At 55.4% G+C, this 16,579-nt stretch overlaps 3 protein-coding genes across 3 annotated transcripts; 2 read left to right on the plus strand and 1 right to left on the minus strand.

Moving 5' to 3' along the window:
- Nucleotides 1–141: 141 nt before the first annotated feature.
- HDAC8 (histone deacetylase 8) lies at nucleotides 142–9,122 on the plus strand. Its single transcript, XM_048959606.1, has 11 exons — nucleotides 142–279; nucleotides 502–554; nucleotides 1,620–1,750; nucleotides 2,611–2,752; nucleotides 3,804–3,916; nucleotides 5,032–5,109; nucleotides 5,528–5,636; nucleotides 6,335–6,507; nucleotides 7,359–7,453; nucleotides 7,886–7,991; nucleotides 8,325–9,122. The coding sequence occupies exons 1-11, from the start codon at nucleotides 196–198 to the stop codon at nucleotides 8,345–8,347; spliced, it is 1,107 nt and encodes a 368-aa protein (XP_048815563.1). The 5' UTR covers nucleotides 142–195; the 3' UTR covers nucleotides 8,348–9,122.
- Nucleotides 9,123–9,241: 119 nt separating this feature from the next.
- On the plus strand, nucleotides 9,242–12,913 carry RPS4X (ribosomal protein S4 X-linked). The gene is made up of 7 exons (XM_048959607.1): nucleotides 9,242–9,439; nucleotides 9,649–9,726; nucleotides 9,970–10,150; nucleotides 10,364–10,461; nucleotides 11,267–11,438; nucleotides 11,957–12,114; nucleotides 12,753–12,913. Exons 1-7 carry the CDS (start codon nucleotides 9,257–9,259, stop codon nucleotides 12,852–12,854), a joined length of 972 nt encoding a protein of 323 aa, XP_048815564.1. The 5' UTR covers nucleotides 9,242–9,256; the 3' UTR covers nucleotides 12,855–12,913.
- A 1,092-nt stretch (nucleotides 12,914–14,005) lies between these two features.
- On the minus strand, nucleotides 14,006–16,370 carry RBM41 (RNA binding motif protein 41). Its single transcript, XM_048959608.1, has 7 exons — nucleotides 16,295–16,370; nucleotides 16,101–16,217; nucleotides 15,824–16,013; nucleotides 15,450–15,654; nucleotides 14,815–15,188; nucleotides 14,437–14,584; nucleotides 14,006–14,213 (listed from the first exon to the last, which is right to left on the minus strand). The coding sequence occupies exons 1-7, from the start codon at nucleotides 16,300–16,302 to the stop codon at nucleotides 14,059–14,061; spliced, it is 1,197 nt and encodes a 398-aa protein (XP_048815565.1). The 5' UTR covers nucleotides 16,303–16,370; the 3' UTR covers nucleotides 14,006–14,058.
- Between the last annotated feature and the right edge of the window lie 209 nt (nucleotides 16,371–16,579).

Consider the following 16,579-nt stretch of genomic DNA (forward strand, 5'->3'; position numbering starts at 1 on the left):
GTGCGCAGTGCGTCCCTCATTGGGCGGGCCGAGGGCGGGGGGCCGCCATGTTAGCGGGCCTCGATGGGAGGACTATATCTCCCAGCGTGCCTCGCGCGGCAGCAGCGCTTCCCAGCACGCCCCGCGCGCGGACTACAGCTCCCGGCGTGCCCCGCGGCGGTGAGGCCGGGCGCCCGGCCCGGTGTGGCGGCCCTGATGGCGGCGGGGCCGCCCGTGGCCTACGTGTACAGCCCGGAGTACGCGGCCCTGTGCGATTCCCTGTGCAAAGTGCCCAAACGGGTGGGCTGCAGGGGGGTGGGCCGTCGGGGGGCGGGACTGGGGGGGGAGGAGATGAGAAGGGAGGGGGTCCCGCTGAGGGATGGCGGCGTGAGGGGCTGTGTGTGAGGAGGGGCCCCGCTGTGTGAGGGGAGGCCTGGCGGTGTGAAGGGCTCCTTCCGGGCACCGCGGGCTGCACGGCCGCTCTCACGCTGATCCTCGTCTTCCTTTTATTTCTCCCCCCAGGCCAGCATGGTGCACTCGTTGATCGAGGCGTATTCCTTGCTCGACCACATGATGTAAGTGACACCGTTTTCTGCCAGGAGAGCGTTTTCCTCTCTGCTGAGGTTTGGTGATGGCTGAGCTGTCCTCTTGCTGCCCTCACTCGCTGCGTGGCTGTAGGGCACCTCTAGGATCTAATGATGTCCTCCTTGTTAAGTGGACTGCGTGGTAACGATTGCAGGTGTCGTTCATAGCTACCCTCCTGCCCTAACACAATGTGCACACTGCCTCCTGCTGCTTCCATGCAGGTCCTCACAGATTCAAGCCGTGCTGATGCAGGTCGAGTTCATGGGCAGCACTGAGACTCAGGGAGATTGCGCTGTTGTGCTGCGCTGCTCCTTGGGAGCCTTCTTATGAAGTGTAGGTACTGCTCAGGAGAGGAGATGGAGTGAGGTCTGGAGCAGAAGGGTTGGAACCCATCTTTGGGGTCTTCAGATTAAGGATGTGAAGGGGGGAGGAAAGACTTAAGAGGAAGTTTTTCACACAGGGTGCTGAGGCACTGGCACAGGTTGCCCAAGGAGGCTGTGGATGCCCCATCCCTGCAGGCATTCAAGGCCAGGCTGGATGTGGCTCTGGGCAGCCTGGGCTGCTGGTTGGTGACCTGCACACAGCAGGGGGTTGGAACTGGATGAGCATTGTGCTCCTTTGCAACCCAGGCCATTTTAGGATTCTGTGACTACTTTTTCTCAGTATGAGGACAGAGATGTTCTCCAGACACAGCAGAGTTAAGAGCAGATAGGTGTCACTGCTCAGCTCCTGCTCCAGCAGAACGGTGTCCTAGAAGCGTTGTGCCTGCTAGGAATCCGACTGGAACAGCAAACAGGAAAGGGAGAAAAACCCTTGAAGTGAGGGTGAAAGGTTAATTTCAGGCAGCACCTGTAACACTTCCTTGTTGGAGTGAGCACAGCAGCCAGTGCTAATCTTCTAAGGCCTGTTCCAGCTTTATACTCAAAGTGGCAGTTGGGTATGAGACAGGGATGAATTTTTTTGTTGTTTTTTAGCAGCAGTTGTCAAACTATCTGAGGAGGTCAAAGCTGTGCTTTGCAGTGGTGTCCTGACCTGCTCCCTTTTCTCTCTGCTAGGATAATCAAGCCCAAAGTGGCTTCCATGGAGGAGATGGCAAGCTTCCACACAGATGCTTACCTGCAGCACCTGCAGAAGGTCAGTGAGGAGGGGGATGATGACCACCCAGAGTCTGTGGAGTATGGACTGGGTAAGGACACAAACTTTTTGCAATAAGGTAACCTAACAGGATGCTGTTTGCTAGTGGGCTGCATAGATGCCTTGGTGTAGCTTTGAGGTGCTGCCAAACCCCTCCAACCAGCAGTTACCAGTCAAGTTGATGCTTTTTGCGTTGCCAGCAGAGGGTACTGTCAGCCCTATGCTGTTGTTCTGCCTGTCATGGGAATGACAGCCTGAAATTGCCACCAGGAACCGAACCTGCACCATTTGCACGATGGTTTTGCCTGTTATCTTGAGCAGTAGGCTTTTGCCTGCTGAATTAGAAAGAGCTTGAGTGATGCACTAGTCCTTTCTGTCTCTGAAACTGCTCTATGTGCACTTGGAGGAGCAGCTCTGGGCTTGTACAGTGCTGGATCAGCTCTAGGGAGGCTGCTGTAGGAAATGGAGGAGATCAGGTCCTAGCCATGGACCTGTGAGATGCCTCAGCCTGCCTTCCTTGTGGATATCTCAGCTTTTAGTGGGAAAATGCATCTGCTGCTGCTGCATCAGGGCTTTCCTGGTGGAACACCAGAGAATTAGTGTGTGTTTTGCAAGCTTGCTGTGGGGTCAAGGTAGCTAACAGAAAGGTAGAGATCAGAAAGGAGCTCAAAACTCCTTCAGTGAATCTGAATGACCCGAACATGAGAGAACCTCTTTTTTCACCCTCGCATTTACCACTCCCTGTATCTGCCACACAAGCCCAGATATGAGACTTGTCACGAGGGTTTTGCACAGTGCTTTGTTTGTAATTTCGGTGTGCAGAGAATGAAAAGCCAGAGCTGTGCTTAAGGAGCAGTAGCCCCAAGTGTGCTTTTCCCTTCAGCAATGCCTGATGCTGGCTGTCACCCACAGGTTACGACTGTCCGGCTACTGAAGGGATCTTTGACTACGCAGCAGCCGTGGGGGGAGCCACCATCACTGCAGCCCAGTGCCTGCTGGATGGCAAGTGCAAGGTAGCAATTAACTGGCCTGGAGGGTGGCATCACGCAAAGAAGTAAGGAAACAATCTCTTCCCTTGTGTTTTCTCACCTGCTGTCTGACCCAGCTTTCCTCTGGGGGAGGAGATCCAGCAGTGTGGTGTGAGATGGGGGAGGGAAGGACACGGGGCGTAGGGCAGCTGCTGCAGTGTGTCTCTGGGGTGAGCCCTGCTTCCAGAGACAGCTGCTTATCCCTGAGGCTCAAGTGAGAATCGATTTTGCAAAGCACATTGTGGTCCATAGAGAATGGCAAAGGATTGGTGTCCTTTCAAACCCAGATGAGTCTGGCAAAACATTGCCCAAATTGTTGTGCGTGGCTTTCTTGGTTTGTTGGTAAGAAGAGTGAAGTCGTGCAAGGCTGACCTCTGATTTTGTTTGTGCTCTGAGATGTGGTGTCAATCACCAGCCACTGTCAGGAGAGGAAGTATCAGCCTGAATCTTGTGATTATTCCCTGCAGGCATTCCAGGCCAGGCTGGATGTGGCTCTGGGCAGCGTGGGCTGCTGGTTGACAGCTCTGCACACAGCAGGGGATTGGAACTGATGAGCACTGTGGTCCTTTCTCAACCCAGGCCATTCTAGGATTCTGTGATTATGGAGCACTAAAATAATTCCCCTGGCTTCCCTGTTCCCCACAGATGTGTATGTTTAATTAACTTGTGTCCACCATCTTCCAATACACCACACCAGCAGCTGTGGGAGACAAGAGGCTCCCCAGAATTTTGCTTAAGTCACATCTCTGACCCTAACTCAAAAAGAATCGTTCCTTTGGTGCCAACAATAGGAAGCTTCCTGTGCTGTGCATAAAGGGCAGCTGTTTCCATGCACATACCTTATGTGTGCAGCCCTGAGAGGTGCAGAGCTCCTACCTCGCCTCAGCTGGGGCTGCTGCTGGCAAACCCAGGGTGGAGAAGTGAGCAGTGGTGTTCTTGATGAGCTGGGCTGCTCCTGACCCATCTCTTCCTCTTCTCCACCCCTGCGAGGTGAAGGCTTGCAAGTGCAGGTGGCAAAGCTGAGAAGAGCTGGGATTGCACTGGTGCCATTTAATCTCATGGCTGTTTTTCTCACAGGGATGAAGCTTCTGGCTTTTGTTACCTGAACGATGCTGTCCTGGGCATCCTGCGGCTGCGCCAGAAATTTGACCGCATCCTTTACATCGATTTGGATTTGCATCACGGGGATGGTAAGGCCTGGCACAGCCTGCAAGCTGCATAGACTTGAGTAAGGCTTCACGTGGTGCAGCAGCAGTGGCTTTGCCCTTTTTCAGTGCAAATTCCTTCAGTCCAGTTCTGTCCATGCCCTGCTTTGTGGGTGTTACTCTGCCCTCTCATGAGGTTCTGGGCAGCACTCTCGTACCTAAAGCAACTCAGTGCTGTTCCTGCTGCAGTTACCTCTCTGGTGAGAACACTGGCACAGGTTGCCCAAGGAGGCTGTGGATGCCCCATCCCTGCAGGCATTCAAGGCCAGGCTGGATGTGGCTTTGGGCAGCCTGGGCTGGTGGCTGGCGACCTGCACACAGCAGGGGGTTGGAACTGGGTGATCTTTGAGGTCCTTTTCAACCCAGCCCATTCTAAGAATGATGATACATTCTGAGAGCTTCCCCAGGCCCGTGTCCCCATCCTCAGGGAAAGCATTTAATTCTTCAGTGTCACCGTTGCAAAGGGGAAGCGGTCACTAACAAGCGTTGCTTTTAAAAGAAGGCAGGATGCTATGAAACTGAGAGCAGAGAGGGCCTTGCTGAGAGTGCTCCTTGCTTCAGGGACATCATTTCATCACCACTTCACGTTTCTGTTCTCCTAATTTATGGTGTGTTGCATTTCGCTCCGTTTCCCCCCTACATTTGGTTTCTGTTAAGTTCCCCGTTACTTCTTTTTTCCCTGCCCACCCTCGCTATTTTAATACATCCTTGAGGAAAAAGAAGAGCCACGTGGAATTGCAGCAGCACTGAGAAAAGCAGGAGAGCCCAGTAGCTCTGATTCTAATCAGGGCCAAGCTCCAGGCAGAGCATCTGTGCTCAGCTCCCTCCCCAGCATTGCAGATGAGCACTGACTCGAGGTGTTGGGTTCCCCCTCGGTTCTGACCAGCAAGAGACCTGTCAGATTCATTTCAGTTGTGACCACTGCTGCCCCTGAATTCGGATCTCCATTGGTGGAGGATGGCTTTAGTGAGCCACTTGTGTTTTTCTGTTTCATTCATTGCATTCCTGCTCTGCTCACAGTATTTACTGGTCATCTTGTTAGATTCTGTCATTTACAAGAGTGGTGCATGGAAGCTTTTTACTTCTCCATCTTCTGACAGGTGTTGAAGATGCCTTTAGCTTCACCTCGAAGGTCATGACTGTTTCCCTGCACAAGTTTTCGCCAGGATTTTTCCCAGGCAAGTTGAACTTGCAAGGTTGGTGCTAATTTGATTCACGCAGCAGCAGTGAGGTCACAGCACAGGCACATCTCACCCTCATCAGCAGAGGTGCCTTGCTGCCTAAATGTTCCCTCTTTTTTGACCTGGTAGAAAGAAAAAGGGGGAAAGTGTTTATCTGATGTATCTCCTCCTTTCTCCTTGCGGCCTCTTGGCAGAGGCACTGCTGGCTGCCCTTGGAAGCTTAATTACAAGATGGGGCAGAAGGCCAGAACCAGGTCCATCAAAACCTTCCAGTGGCAGTGTGAAGTGGGCCCGTGTGCCTGCATAGACTTACCAGGCACTGGCACTCTGCTCTTGCTTGAGACGTGCCACACATTTCTCTCAGTGCTGAGCCTCTTTTCCTCTTCTTTAACCGCTGCCTGTTTCCATTTTCCAGGCACAGGAGATGTGACAGATGTTGGCCTGGGGAAAGGTCGCTATTACAGCGTGAATGTGCCTATCCAGGATGGCATTCAGGATGAGAAATATTACCAGATCTGTGAGACGTAAGCCCTCTTGCTCTGATACAGTTTACTTGGATGGAGTATTAGAGGCTACATAGATTTTACTTGTTTTTAATCCCTCTTGGCACGGGGCAGGGGGCTGATGAAGGTCCTGGGGTGAGATCTGGGTAGTGCAAGCTCTTTGGTTTGACACCACAGTGGTTTATAATTGCACGTCAAATAAGAATTGGAGTTGCTTAGGTTCTCAACCAAGGCAGAAGCATTTATCCCAGGAACCACATCTCTTTCTTATTTTAGAGGAATAAAGACACTGTTGTGAAAGAAATGTATTTTTCTTCATGATGTTTTGGGCTTTAGAGTGCAGTGCTGGGAACGGGGTCGTTCTCTTTGGGGCCAAGAATCTCCTTGAGCAAAGTCCCAGTTGCCTTCTGCAAGAGAATACTTGTAATAAAGAATGGAAAGGACACTGCCCTCTGTGTACAGTGTGTCAGAGCCAGGGGAGGTGTGTTTTTGCTCCAGGGGGATGGGAGAGGGCAGAGTGATAATGTGGAGCCACCTCTGTTCCTCCTGTCCTGTGCTTGTGAGAAGCAGCAGGAGCAGACCTTGCTCTGCTCTGTCACAGGGAAGGAATGCCCCCAGGCCTGGCTTCCAGCCCTCCTGCTCAGGGCAGCCCGTGTACACATGTAGTTTGATGCTCCCACTGAGCTAAGCTGGTGGTAACCCTCTGCTTCTCTGTGCAGCGTGCTGAAGGAGGTGTATGCTGCCTTCAGCCCTGAGGCAGTGGTGCTACAACTGGGGGCTGACACCATTGCTGGAGACCCCATGTGCTCCTTCAACATGACGCCTGAGGGAGTGGGCAAGTGCCTGAAGTACGTCCTGCAGTGGCAGCTGGCAACTCTCATCCTGGGAGGAGGTGAGTGTGTGCAAGTTTTGATGGTGGCAAGGAAGCTGCTTGGTCCTCCAGGAGAGCAAGTCTTTGGCCTCAACAACTGGGTGGCATCAGGCATTAAATACGTGGTACCAGCAGATGCCAGGCTGTGTTGCTATCCTGCCTCAGACATCTGACTGTGAGTGGGCTCGTGTGGGTCGGAACAGAGGCCGTGTCTGTGGGTAGGCTGGAAAAGGGAAGAAGAGCCCCCAAAATTTGGCCTCATAAAAATGAGGTGAAAGTGCCAAAGGAGTGTCCCACCACCATAGATCAGAGAGGCATTCGGAGTGGAAATCTGGGGGGAGGAACTGGCACTTGGCAAAAAACAAGGCAAATGAACAGTGGGATGTGTGATCTCCCTCTTTTCCAAGCGTTTTTTTCCTCGTTATTTTAGTCTACTGGAGAAAAGCACTTTCCAAGTCTGTCATAGGGTTTCTCTCAGCCAGGGTCCCCCCTGTGAGGTCGTGCATAGCCATGATGGACAGGAGCACTTCCATGCTGCCCATGAGACCTCCTGTACTTGTGAAGTAGTGGTCAGCTGACATATGTGAAGCTGATGAGTACCTCTCAAACATGACTGCTCACTAACAAATGGCTGGGCCTGTGTATTTTGCTTTATGGAACCAAGGCTGGCATTAAAAAGCAGCAATTCCTTGTCTCTCCTGCCGCCCTTGCACTGCTATCCCTATTACTGATGAAAACCTGTCCTTGTTGGCAATTCTGGGTCTACAGAGGTGTCTGGAGGAGCTTCTGCAGCTTGTTCCCTCCAGTAAAATCTCTCTCTTCCCTTTTCCCCAATCTTTCCCTCCCAAAACAACGATTCTTGCTGGAGACAGGAGGCTACAACCTTGCCAACACAGCCCGCTGCTGGACGTACTTGACTGGGGTTATCCTTGGCAGATCTCTGTCCTCTGAGATCCCTGATCATGAGGTAAAGTCTTCCCTAATCCCTTCTCCTTATGCAAGAGCAGAGTCATCCCACCTCATCCACGAGGCACACTCAGCTCAGTGCTGTTTGTTGGCAGTCTCTCCTATAACAATAATGCGCTTCCCTGACAGCACAGTGGCTGCTTGTTCCCAAAAAGTGAAGCTGTCTGCGTCTTTTTTGAAAGGTTCTAAGAAACCAATAAGCTGCAGCCTCAGATAATTACAGAGGATGAGGAGGTGGAGTCACCTGCTTGCTCAGAGAGCTCCTTGAGATGTGCCAGGGAGAGGGAACATGTGAAAATCTGGGTCAGATGGAGCATATGGTGCTTGTGTATGGCCATGCTCCATCTTGCTGGGGATGCTGGATGGGACAACAGAGGGATTGTAGAGTCTTGTGAGCCTGGTTTGGCTGCTTACTCCTCTCCTGTTCGTGCAGTTCTTCACAGAGTATGGTCCTGACTACGTGCTGGAGATCACACCCAGCTGCAGGCCGGACCGCAACGAGCCACAGAGAGTTCAAGAAATTCTTAACTTGATCAAAGGTGAGCAGTCAGGTAAAGCTGGCACTCCTGCTTTATTTTGGCCTTTTAGGGAGGACTTCTGGCTCACTGCAATCTTCCTTGCTAGCTGGAAAGATGAACCCCATTTCTTTGTTTGCTCTCAGTACATCTCCCGCTTCTCTTGGGATTCTCAGGAGCACATTTAGTTCAGAGCTGTGGTCTCTGTTAGCAAAAGGTGCTGTTGTGCTGTTGCCTTTCCTCTAGCTGGGCAGAGGAGGGATCTGTTAAACTGCTCTGAGTGCTCTGGGATGTCCCAGGCTGGGCCATGCCTTCAGGCTGAGGTTGGGCTCAACCCTTTTTCCTCTTCTATTGCAGGCAATCTGAAGCACGTGGTTTAGTGGAGAAAGGAAGGCTCAGGTTCCTGTAACAGCATTGCTCTGTTGGAGAGATGTTTCCAGAGCAGCTGATGACATTTGTGGCTGCAGGAGGAATGTGAAGAGGTTACTGTTGGTTCGTTGGTGAATCCGTTTCTCTTTAAAAAAGCAAAGCCTGCTGTGTGCCATGGATCTCCATGGGTGGGAGAGCGTGCCCTCCAGCCACAGGTTTCCCAGGCCAGCAGAGCCTCTCTTGCTCATCTCTCTTCCCTTTTTTAACATGGTTAAAGATTATTCTCACAACTGGTTTTAAATGTTTTTTAAGAGACAGGCCACTGCAAGCTGTGTTTTAAACTGATGGGCATTTTTTTTTCCACATAAAATATTTGAAATACTCCAGCCCTTTTCCTTTCGCCCTGTATCTGCCCTGCCTTGCCTGCACTCAGCGTTGGTAACCATCCCTTCAGGGGAAGAACCCCCAGTGCCAAATTGTGGGGCTCAGTGGGGTTTAGGTAAGGAGCAGGAGTGTGGTTGCCAGCCAGCTGGGTTGTCCCTCCCTGGGTGTCCCCATACGTGGGCTCTCCCTCCAGCCGCCTTACCAACATCCCCCACTGCAGCACTGGCACCAGCTGACCCCTTCTTGCCCCCTACCCTATGCAGGGAGGAGATGGGAGGTGTACCGAGTGTGGTTAGTGGGGGGAACGTGGGCTGGCCCCATTTTGGATAGGGTGCATGTGGAGAGATCCTGGCTTGGGGCACAAGGAGGAGATGGGGACATCCCAGCTTTAATGAAGGGAAACCAGCCTGGATGAGGAACCATTGGAGGTGGGGAAGGAAACCGTGAAAGGATCCCAGTCTGGATGGATGGGTTATGGGGGGTCCCAGCCTGGTTAGGGGGTGACTTGGGATGGTTCTAGCCTGGAAGGGGAACACATGGCGGACAACACTGCGCGCGGCCCGTCGCGGGAGGTGGGAGGTGGTGTCGCTCACAGCGCCCTCAGGACCTCCGCGCCGCCAGGGGGCGCACTGCAGGGAGGTGGTGCCGCCGCGGCCCGTCCCGCCCATATCAGCCTCGCACCGGAAGCGGACTCCCTTTCCCGCAGGAGCGCAGCCATGGTGAGTGCGCGGCGCCGCCGCTCCCCTCCGTCATCCACCGCCATCCGCCGCGTCCTGTGGGCCGACGCCGCCCCCGCCGCGGCCCCGGGCACGAGGGAACCCACCGAAGGGCTGTGGGAGGGACGGGAAGCCGGGGGTGGCCGGGGAGCCGGCGATGGGGGCGGCGGGCCTAGCGGCGGCCCCGCACCCTAACACGTCCCGTCCCGCAGGCCCGCGGCCCGAAGAAGCACCTGAAGCGCGTGGCGGCGCCGAAGCACTGGATGCTGGACAAGCTGACGGGCGTCTTCGTGAGTGCGGGCCGGGGGCGGTCGGGGCTGCGCGGGGCTGGGAGCTCAGCTGCGCTCCTCGGGGATGGTTTGTGAACTCAAAGCGTTTCTTAAGGCGGATCTGCCGTCCTGCGGGCGGGGCGGCGCCTTCCGCTGCTCGTAAGTGCCAGCTGAGGGTTTGGGCACCACGCGGCCATCCCCAGGTGCTGCTGCGGGCCCCGCGTTGCTTTGTGTGCCCATCCCGAGGCTCCTCTCCTCCTGCAGGCGCCCCGTCCCTCCACGGGCCCTCACAAGCTGAGGGAATGCCTCCCGCTGATCATCTTCCTGCGGAACAGGCTGAAGTACGCCCTGACCGGAGATGAGGTGAAGAAGATTTGTATGCAGAGGTTCATCAAGATCGACGGCAAAGTTCGCACCGACATCACCTACCCTGCGGGCTTCATGGGTGAGGTCCGGGGGGAGTGAGGACGGGTATGTCGTGCTGCTGGGGGGCAGCGTTGTGAGGCTGTGTGGGGAGGGAAGATGCCCTGGTGACAACGAGGGAGAGAGTGTGGTTCAGCAGCCTTTATGTCCCATTTAAAGATGAGCTGTGTGCTGAGTTAGCGTTGGATAGCGTAGTTGTTAACTGCTGCTGTTTCATTTCTCTCTGTGAAATCAGATGTCATCAGCATCGAGAAGACAGGCGAACACTTCCGCTTGGTGTACGACACCAAGGGCCGCTTTGCTGTTCACCGCATCACAGCTGAAGAGGCCAAGGTGAGGAGCTGCAGCTTGGTGCCGTGTGGGCCTGGCCGGGTGTTCTCAGAGCAGTGTTTGTTCCTTGGTGTGTCCTGAGCTGGTGGTTTTGAATGCAGAATCCGTGCCACCTTCGAGAGGATCAGCTGGGGCCTTCTGGGTTGGGGCATGGAGCCTTTGTGGGGGGAAAACGTGTTGTGATGTGAGGGTGGTGCCCAGATGTACCTGCAGGTGCATGGTCAGCTGCTGGCTACTCTCGCTCTTGGTGTGGTTGGGTCACTTTTACAGAGCTTTGCTTGCTGTGGTTGAATGGGCAGAAGATTGCAGACTCAGGGCCGCCACAAGCAGAGGGCTGCTGCTCAGACCCCAGTCGTGCCCAGCCAGAGGTGCATTGTGCAGCAATAAGAAGCTGTGGGCAGCACTTTTAGGCCCTTCCCAGAAGAGAGTTGCTCTTAAAATGGAGTGTCAAGGAGGGACTCCTGTGCACTCTGCCTTAACCCAGGCACCTCTGCTGTGTGGTGATGCTGAGGGGATTGCTGCTTGCTGGCTGTGCATTCAGGGCCCTTCCATCCCCAGCAGTGCGCTCACTTCTGGCTGCTGCTTTGTGTTAAGTTGTGAGTCCCAAGCTGGCTGGAAGTTGGAGGGTACTGAGGAGGGCTGCAGGGCTCTGGTGGGCCTGGGGGATGGAAGCCTCTGCTGCATGGCCGTGGGCTTCAGGGCAGAGTGAGAAAAACACTGCAGCGTGGGTACTTCAGTAGGAAAATGAAGGTGGTGTTTGTGCAGAGGCTGGGGAGCTGTGTTGAGCAGGGCCGTGCTTTGCTTGCAGTACAAGCTGTGCAAGGTGAGGAAGATCTTTGTGGGCACCAAGGGAATCCCTCACCTGGTCACCCACGACGCCCGCACCATCCGCTATCCGGATCCCCTCATCAAGGTGAACGATACGATCCAGATTGACCTGGAGACCGGCAAGATCACAGACTTCATCAAGTTTGACACAGGTGGGTCGAGCATTTCCTGCAAGATGCTGCTTTCTTGGGAGACTGGTGAGCAGTGCAGAAGCTGAGGACAACTGCCAGGCACCTGTGATGTGAATAAAGAAGCAGCATCCTCGTGCAGGAAGCGATGTTTCCCTGTGCATCTGGAGCAGCGGTTCCTTCTGTGTGTGGGCAGTGGGAGGCGTTTAGGTGTGGGGACTCTGAACAGCTTCCAGAGCAAGCAGGCACTGGGCAGAAGCTGCTGGAAAGGTTGCTTGAGGCCAGATGGGGCTGTGAGAGAAAAGCCCTTGGCAGAGAGAGGAAGATTCCCTGCTCTCTGCTTTAGGAGCAGGCTGTGGGAGAAGCTTTCAGCTGCCACTGAGCAGCATAGCAAGAAGGTGATAGGGAATGTGTTGTATGGATGTTGGGACCAGAGAGCTGCATTGGGTGGTTCCTGTCCAAATGCTCCACGGCTCTGCCTCTCCCCAGGCTCTTGAGGAGCACCACAAGCTCTTGTCACAGCCCTCTCTCCTTCATCCTAGGAAACCTGTGCATGGTGACTGGTGGCGCCAACTTGGGCCGGATTGGGGTGATCACCAACAGGGAGAGACACCCTGGCTCCTTCGATGTGGTTCATGTGAAGGATGCCAATGGCAACAGCTTTGCCACCAGGCTCTCCAACATCTTCGTTATTGGCAAGGTAAGCCTGCGTGGGCTGAAGGAGAGTGTGTCCTCCCCTCCTCTTGAAGCCAGGAGTTACGGGTGTCTTCTGGGGGCAGCTTCTGATCGCCTGTAAGCCTACAGAGCTGACTGCTCTGAATTCATAGCCACCTTCCTAGAAGGGTTGGGGATGTTTGGAAGAGGAAACCCTGTAATGTTTTCTTCTCAAATCATAGAAATCATCAAATGGCCTGGGTTGAAAAGGACCACAGTGCTTATCTAATTCCAACCCCCTGCTGTGTGCAGGTCACCAACCAGCAGCTCAGGCTGCCCAGAGCCACATCCAGCCTGGCCTCAAATGCCTGCAGGGCTGGGGCATCCACAGCCTCCTTGGGCAAGGTGGAGCTGAGCAGTTTAGGGGCAGCTGCTCCATAGGAGTGTCCTCTCCCAGGAGCCTCAAATACTGCCATCTCTGGATCCTTAAGTCCAGGTTGGAAAAGGTTCTGATGGCTTTGGCACCACAGTTTCCTCAGGGCCTGCTGTTAAGTGAAGGACACCAAACTGCTTGTTGCCCTGCTCAGGCAAGGGCTGCCCTTGCTGCTTTTCCTCATTGAAAGGGAGGACTTTATATCCCTCTGAGTTCCTTAGCATGATGTGGTCTCTCCTTCCTCACTTCAGGGCAACAAGCCATGGATCTCTCTGCCCCGTGGAAAGGGCATCCGCCTGACCATTGCTGAAGAGAGAGATAAGAGACTGGCAGCCAAACAGAGCAGCGGGTAAACTGCAGCTTGGGCCAGCTGTGGTCCTGAAAGCATGTCCAATTAAATTTTATTACCAAATTGGTGGCTGACGGTGTGGTCCAGACATCAGGTATGTGCACAGAGCACACTGTGTCAGGATGGGGGTGGCAGGGCTGCAGGCTGGGCTGGCTGTTGGCACCCCTGGGGCTGAGGGACCGGAAGGAGAACCTGAGCCCCCCTGTGTCACCTGAGGGCTCTGTCACGTCCGTGCACCTTCTGTCCAGCTGAATGAGACCCTGGCCTGGAAAGGTCCTGCACAAGGCTCCAGGTGCTGGAGTTGTTTCTTGGTCAGGCATAACTGGGCTCATGGCTTATTGCCAGCCTAACTCCCCCCTCCTGCAGAACGTTGTAAGCTCTTTCTATTTGAAGGCTAAGGGTAGCCATGCCTTCCTCACCTCTGGTTCTTGTTCTGCTCCTTTTCCCGTGCAGCCAGCTTCTCCTCCCCACTTTACCTGTATCCCTACAGTGGGTTGGGGCAGAGGGAAGTCACTGTCATAGGGCTGCTGTGTTTTTCATTTCCTGCAAGTTGGTCTGGGAGAAAATGCAAAATGGGGGAGGGGGGGAAATGCAATATGCAAGAAATAACTTACAATATATAGATAGATAGAATCTTGGGTAATTTTTGCTGGACATGGAGTCCTGTGCCAAACAGTGGCTTCAGCTCAGCCAGTTGGAGCAGAAATCTCCAACAGATCAGAGCCCCAGCAACTTCTGCACCCAAAGCACCACCTTAAGGCAAACTACACTGTTCCTATAAACATATCAGAGTGGCAGAAAGTTAATTACACACCAACTAAAGACACGAAAAGAAAGTCAAGTCTGAAAAATGGTGCCCTCTTGCACGCTACTCCCTTTTCTCTCAAAGGAACACGCTGACATGCAAATAAAGCTGCAGAAATACACAACATAAACAGACGAAGCTTCCCCTCCTCTTCCTCACCACAAAGAATGCAGGCAGGTGGAGCAGCCCAACAGAACAGCACAGGGCGAGAACAGCACCGGCCTTCCTGAAGCTCCTCACGTCGTGCCAGCAGGGCAGAGAGCAGCGCTTCCTCAGCACCACCCTCCTCGAGGCTGCATTCAGCTCTCACCCTGCCCCTGCAGCTGCACAGAGCTCTGTGCAGTCCACCAGTCCTGAGTAAGGCAGTCCCAGGGCCTGTCAAGTCCCCAAGGTCCTCCAGCCCTTACGTGGCAGTGGGCTCTGCTCCAGCAGAGGAGGGAGCAGCAGCCTGAGCCTCTGTCGACGGCCCCTTGCTTTTCCCAAACTCAATCACCATTGGCTTCCCCTGCAGTCTGTACCCATTCACCAAGAGCATCGCATCCTGGGCCGACTGAATATCTGCAAGGAAACAGCAGAATGGTTCTCAACCTGCACCGTGACCCAGCACAGCGCTGGAGACCCCAGCCCAACAAACCCAGCATGCTGCAGCCCCCCAGCCCACAGAAAAGAACACGACCCGAGGTGAAGGAGAGGGAGCAAAATCTGCTCCTGCAGCATGGAGGGGCTCTGTGCTGCCCTGGGGGAGGCAGGCAGGAAGGGACAGGCAGGAGGCAGAGCTCACCGGGGAAGGTGATGAAGGCCTGACCCCGCATGCGGCCGCTCAGCAGGCGGAACTGGATGGGCCTGCTGTCCTCCTGCTGGAACCGAGCAAACAGTGACACCAGGTCCTTCATTGTCACACGAGGGCCCAAGTTCTTCACATACAGCACCTGTTGAGGAGGCATTAGGGTCAGCTGCCCTGCGCTGTGCTAACAGGTGTGCTTAACCCACTCCCAGCCTGTACACCTCAAATGTAGGAGCCAGTTCAGCCCAGCTGCCAGCAGAGTCCCCCACATGTACAGGAACGAGCACCTCCAAGCAGCAGCCAGGCAGGAGCAAAGAGCCTTTGCCTGCACTCCTGGTTTGGAAGCTGGATGAAGCGTGGTTCATCTCCACGTACCTTATTGGGCTCCCCAGGATGGTAGGAAGCAAACCGAGGTATATTGCGGAGTTCTTCCTCAGAGAGCCGGTTCTTGCAGATCTCCTCCTCCGGGATGAACTCTACAGGCTCCTTTATAGTCACAGGCCCTGGAGGGGACTGGTGGGGCTTTGCTGGAGGAGGGCTGGGGCTTTCTTCCTGGCCTGGCTGCTCTTCCTGCTCAGGAGGTGGTGACTCCTCAGTGCCAGAGCCCTGCGGGGCGGGGGCAGGCAGCGAGCACGCAGCACTTGTGGATGGTTGGTCCTGTCCAGGCGGCTGCTTGCCCAGCACCTCTTGGTAAACGCTCTCCAGGTGAACCATGGGGTCCTTCTCATCCGTTATCCTTTGAGTGTCATCTAACCCACAACAGAGAAGCACGGTGTGACGGCGCGCTTCTCCCCCACCAGCACTTCATCCCTTAACGTCCTCCTGGATATAAACCACTGAACGAGCCTAGGACCAGGAGCACATCCAGCCTCACCTGGGCTCCCTACCTCTGCACAAGGGAGCAGAAGGAGCACTCTGCACCTCACGGCTCACCTCCATCCCATGGAATTCCCAGTGATACCATCTCTGCCCACTAAACAGCCACAAGAACAGAAGGGATGGGGGCACACCTTGGTGGTACAGCGCCCGCAGGAAGGAGTGCCGGTCCGTTCCCTGGAAGAGAGCATTCTCGATCTCCATCTCCCTCCGGCTCAGCTGCTTGCTGCCAGCAAATCTCTGGGGCAGCTCCAGGATGCGCTGCCGTTCGTCCATCTTCTCCTGGATGGCGTTGAGGCGCTCCTGCATGGCTTCGGGGGCCGCTCCCAGCCCGGAGCGCTGCAAGAAAGGAACCGGTAATAAGATCAGCACCGCCAGCTGCCTCCTGCAGGGAGCCGGAGCAACGCTGCACGGGACGGCCGGAGCTGGAGGTGTTCAGCCCGGAGAGGAGGCGGCTCTGCGGCCTGCCGCTGCTTACGAGGCCGTTACAAACGCGCTGCTCACAAACCTTCTCCGCAGCGCGGTTCTTCCATAGCGCGATCTCGGGCTCCGACAGCCCCAACTCCCGCAGCGCCGCGGTCTCTTTGTCGCTTTCCTGCAGCTCTCGGAACTGGGATAAGCTCAGTGCCCCGGCCGCGGCCTCACCGAAGGGTCTGTAGAACGCCGCCGGAGCAAAGCACCTCCGCTTCGATTTACACCTGGAACCGAGAGCAGCGCAACCGCCGGGAGCGGGGCGCCGTGTAAAGGGGGGGCCGTGTAAAGGGGCCGCGCCACCCGGGACTCACCGCTCGATGGAGGCGGAAGTGTCGAGCTGCTGCTGCAGGAGGCTTTTCAGCTGCCTTTCCCCCTCGGTCTCCAGCTCCTCCAGCAGCACCTCATCGCTGCACACGCTGCTGCTCACCCTGCTCCGGACGAAACGCCGCTCAGCACACGGCCGCGCAGCCGCCGCTTCCCCCCCCGGCCCCTGAGCCCCGCTCACCTCCGCATGGCCGCGCCGCTGCCGGCTGCCTCCGTCCGCCCGGGACTCCAATTCCCAGCAGCACCCGCGGGAAGGGCGGCGGGGCGGGGTTGACCGAGCGCCCCCTGGCGGAGGGGAGGACGAAGCGCCGCGGTGACCGCGCTCGGCGTTGTAAGCGCGTTATTGGAAGCGGTACGACGCTGTGTCTCACAGCTTCGCAGCACGCTTGCTCCACGTTTTCTTCTACCCTTGCACACAACACGCCCAGAATCGCAGCAGGACCCTTTTCCCACTTGCACAGCTGCT

Source organism: Lagopus muta, chromosome 13, assembly GCF_023343835.1.
Source record: "Lagopus muta isolate bLagMut1 chromosome 13, bLagMut1 primary, whole genome shotgun sequence".
Lineage (NCBI taxonomy): Eukaryota > Metazoa > Chordata > Aves > Galliformes > Phasianidae > Lagopus > Lagopus muta.

Bases quoted from the DNA above. Each gene is read 5' to 3' on its own strand.
- HDAC8 (XM_048959606.1), top strand. From the start codon at position 196: ATGGCGGCGGGGCCGCCCGTGGCCTACGTGTACAGCCCGGAGTACGCG. The intron at 1,751-2,610 runs GTAAGGACACAA...TGTCACCCACAG, and splicing joins GTCTGTGGAGTATGGACTGG to GTTACGACTGTCCGGCTACT. The intron at 5,637-6,334 runs GTAAGCCCTCTT...TTCTCTGTGCAG, and splicing joins TATTACCAGATCTGTGAGAC to CGTGCTGAAGGAGGTGTATG.
- RPS4X (XM_048959607.1), top strand. From the start codon at position 9,257: ATGGCGGACAACACTGCGCGCGGCCCGTCGCGGGAGGTGGGAGGTGGT. The intron at 9,440-9,648 runs GTGAGTGCGCGG...CCCGTCCCGCAG, and splicing joins CCCGCAGGAGCGCAGCCATG to GCCCGCGGCCCGAAGAAGCA. The intron at 10,462-11,266 runs GTGAGGAGCTGC...CTTTGCTTGCAG, and splicing joins TCACAGCTGAAGAGGCCAAG to TACAAGCTGTGCAAGGTGAG.
- RBM41 (XM_048959608.1), bottom strand. The intron at 15,655-15,823 runs GTTTGTGAGCAG...CCTTTCTTGCAG, and splicing joins AGAACCGCGCTGCGGAGAAG to CGCTCCGGGCTGGGAGCGGC. The intron at 14,585-14,814 runs GTACGTGGAGAT...CCTCCTCAACAG, and splicing joins ATCCTGGGGAGCCCAATAAG to GTGCTGTATGTGAAGAACTT.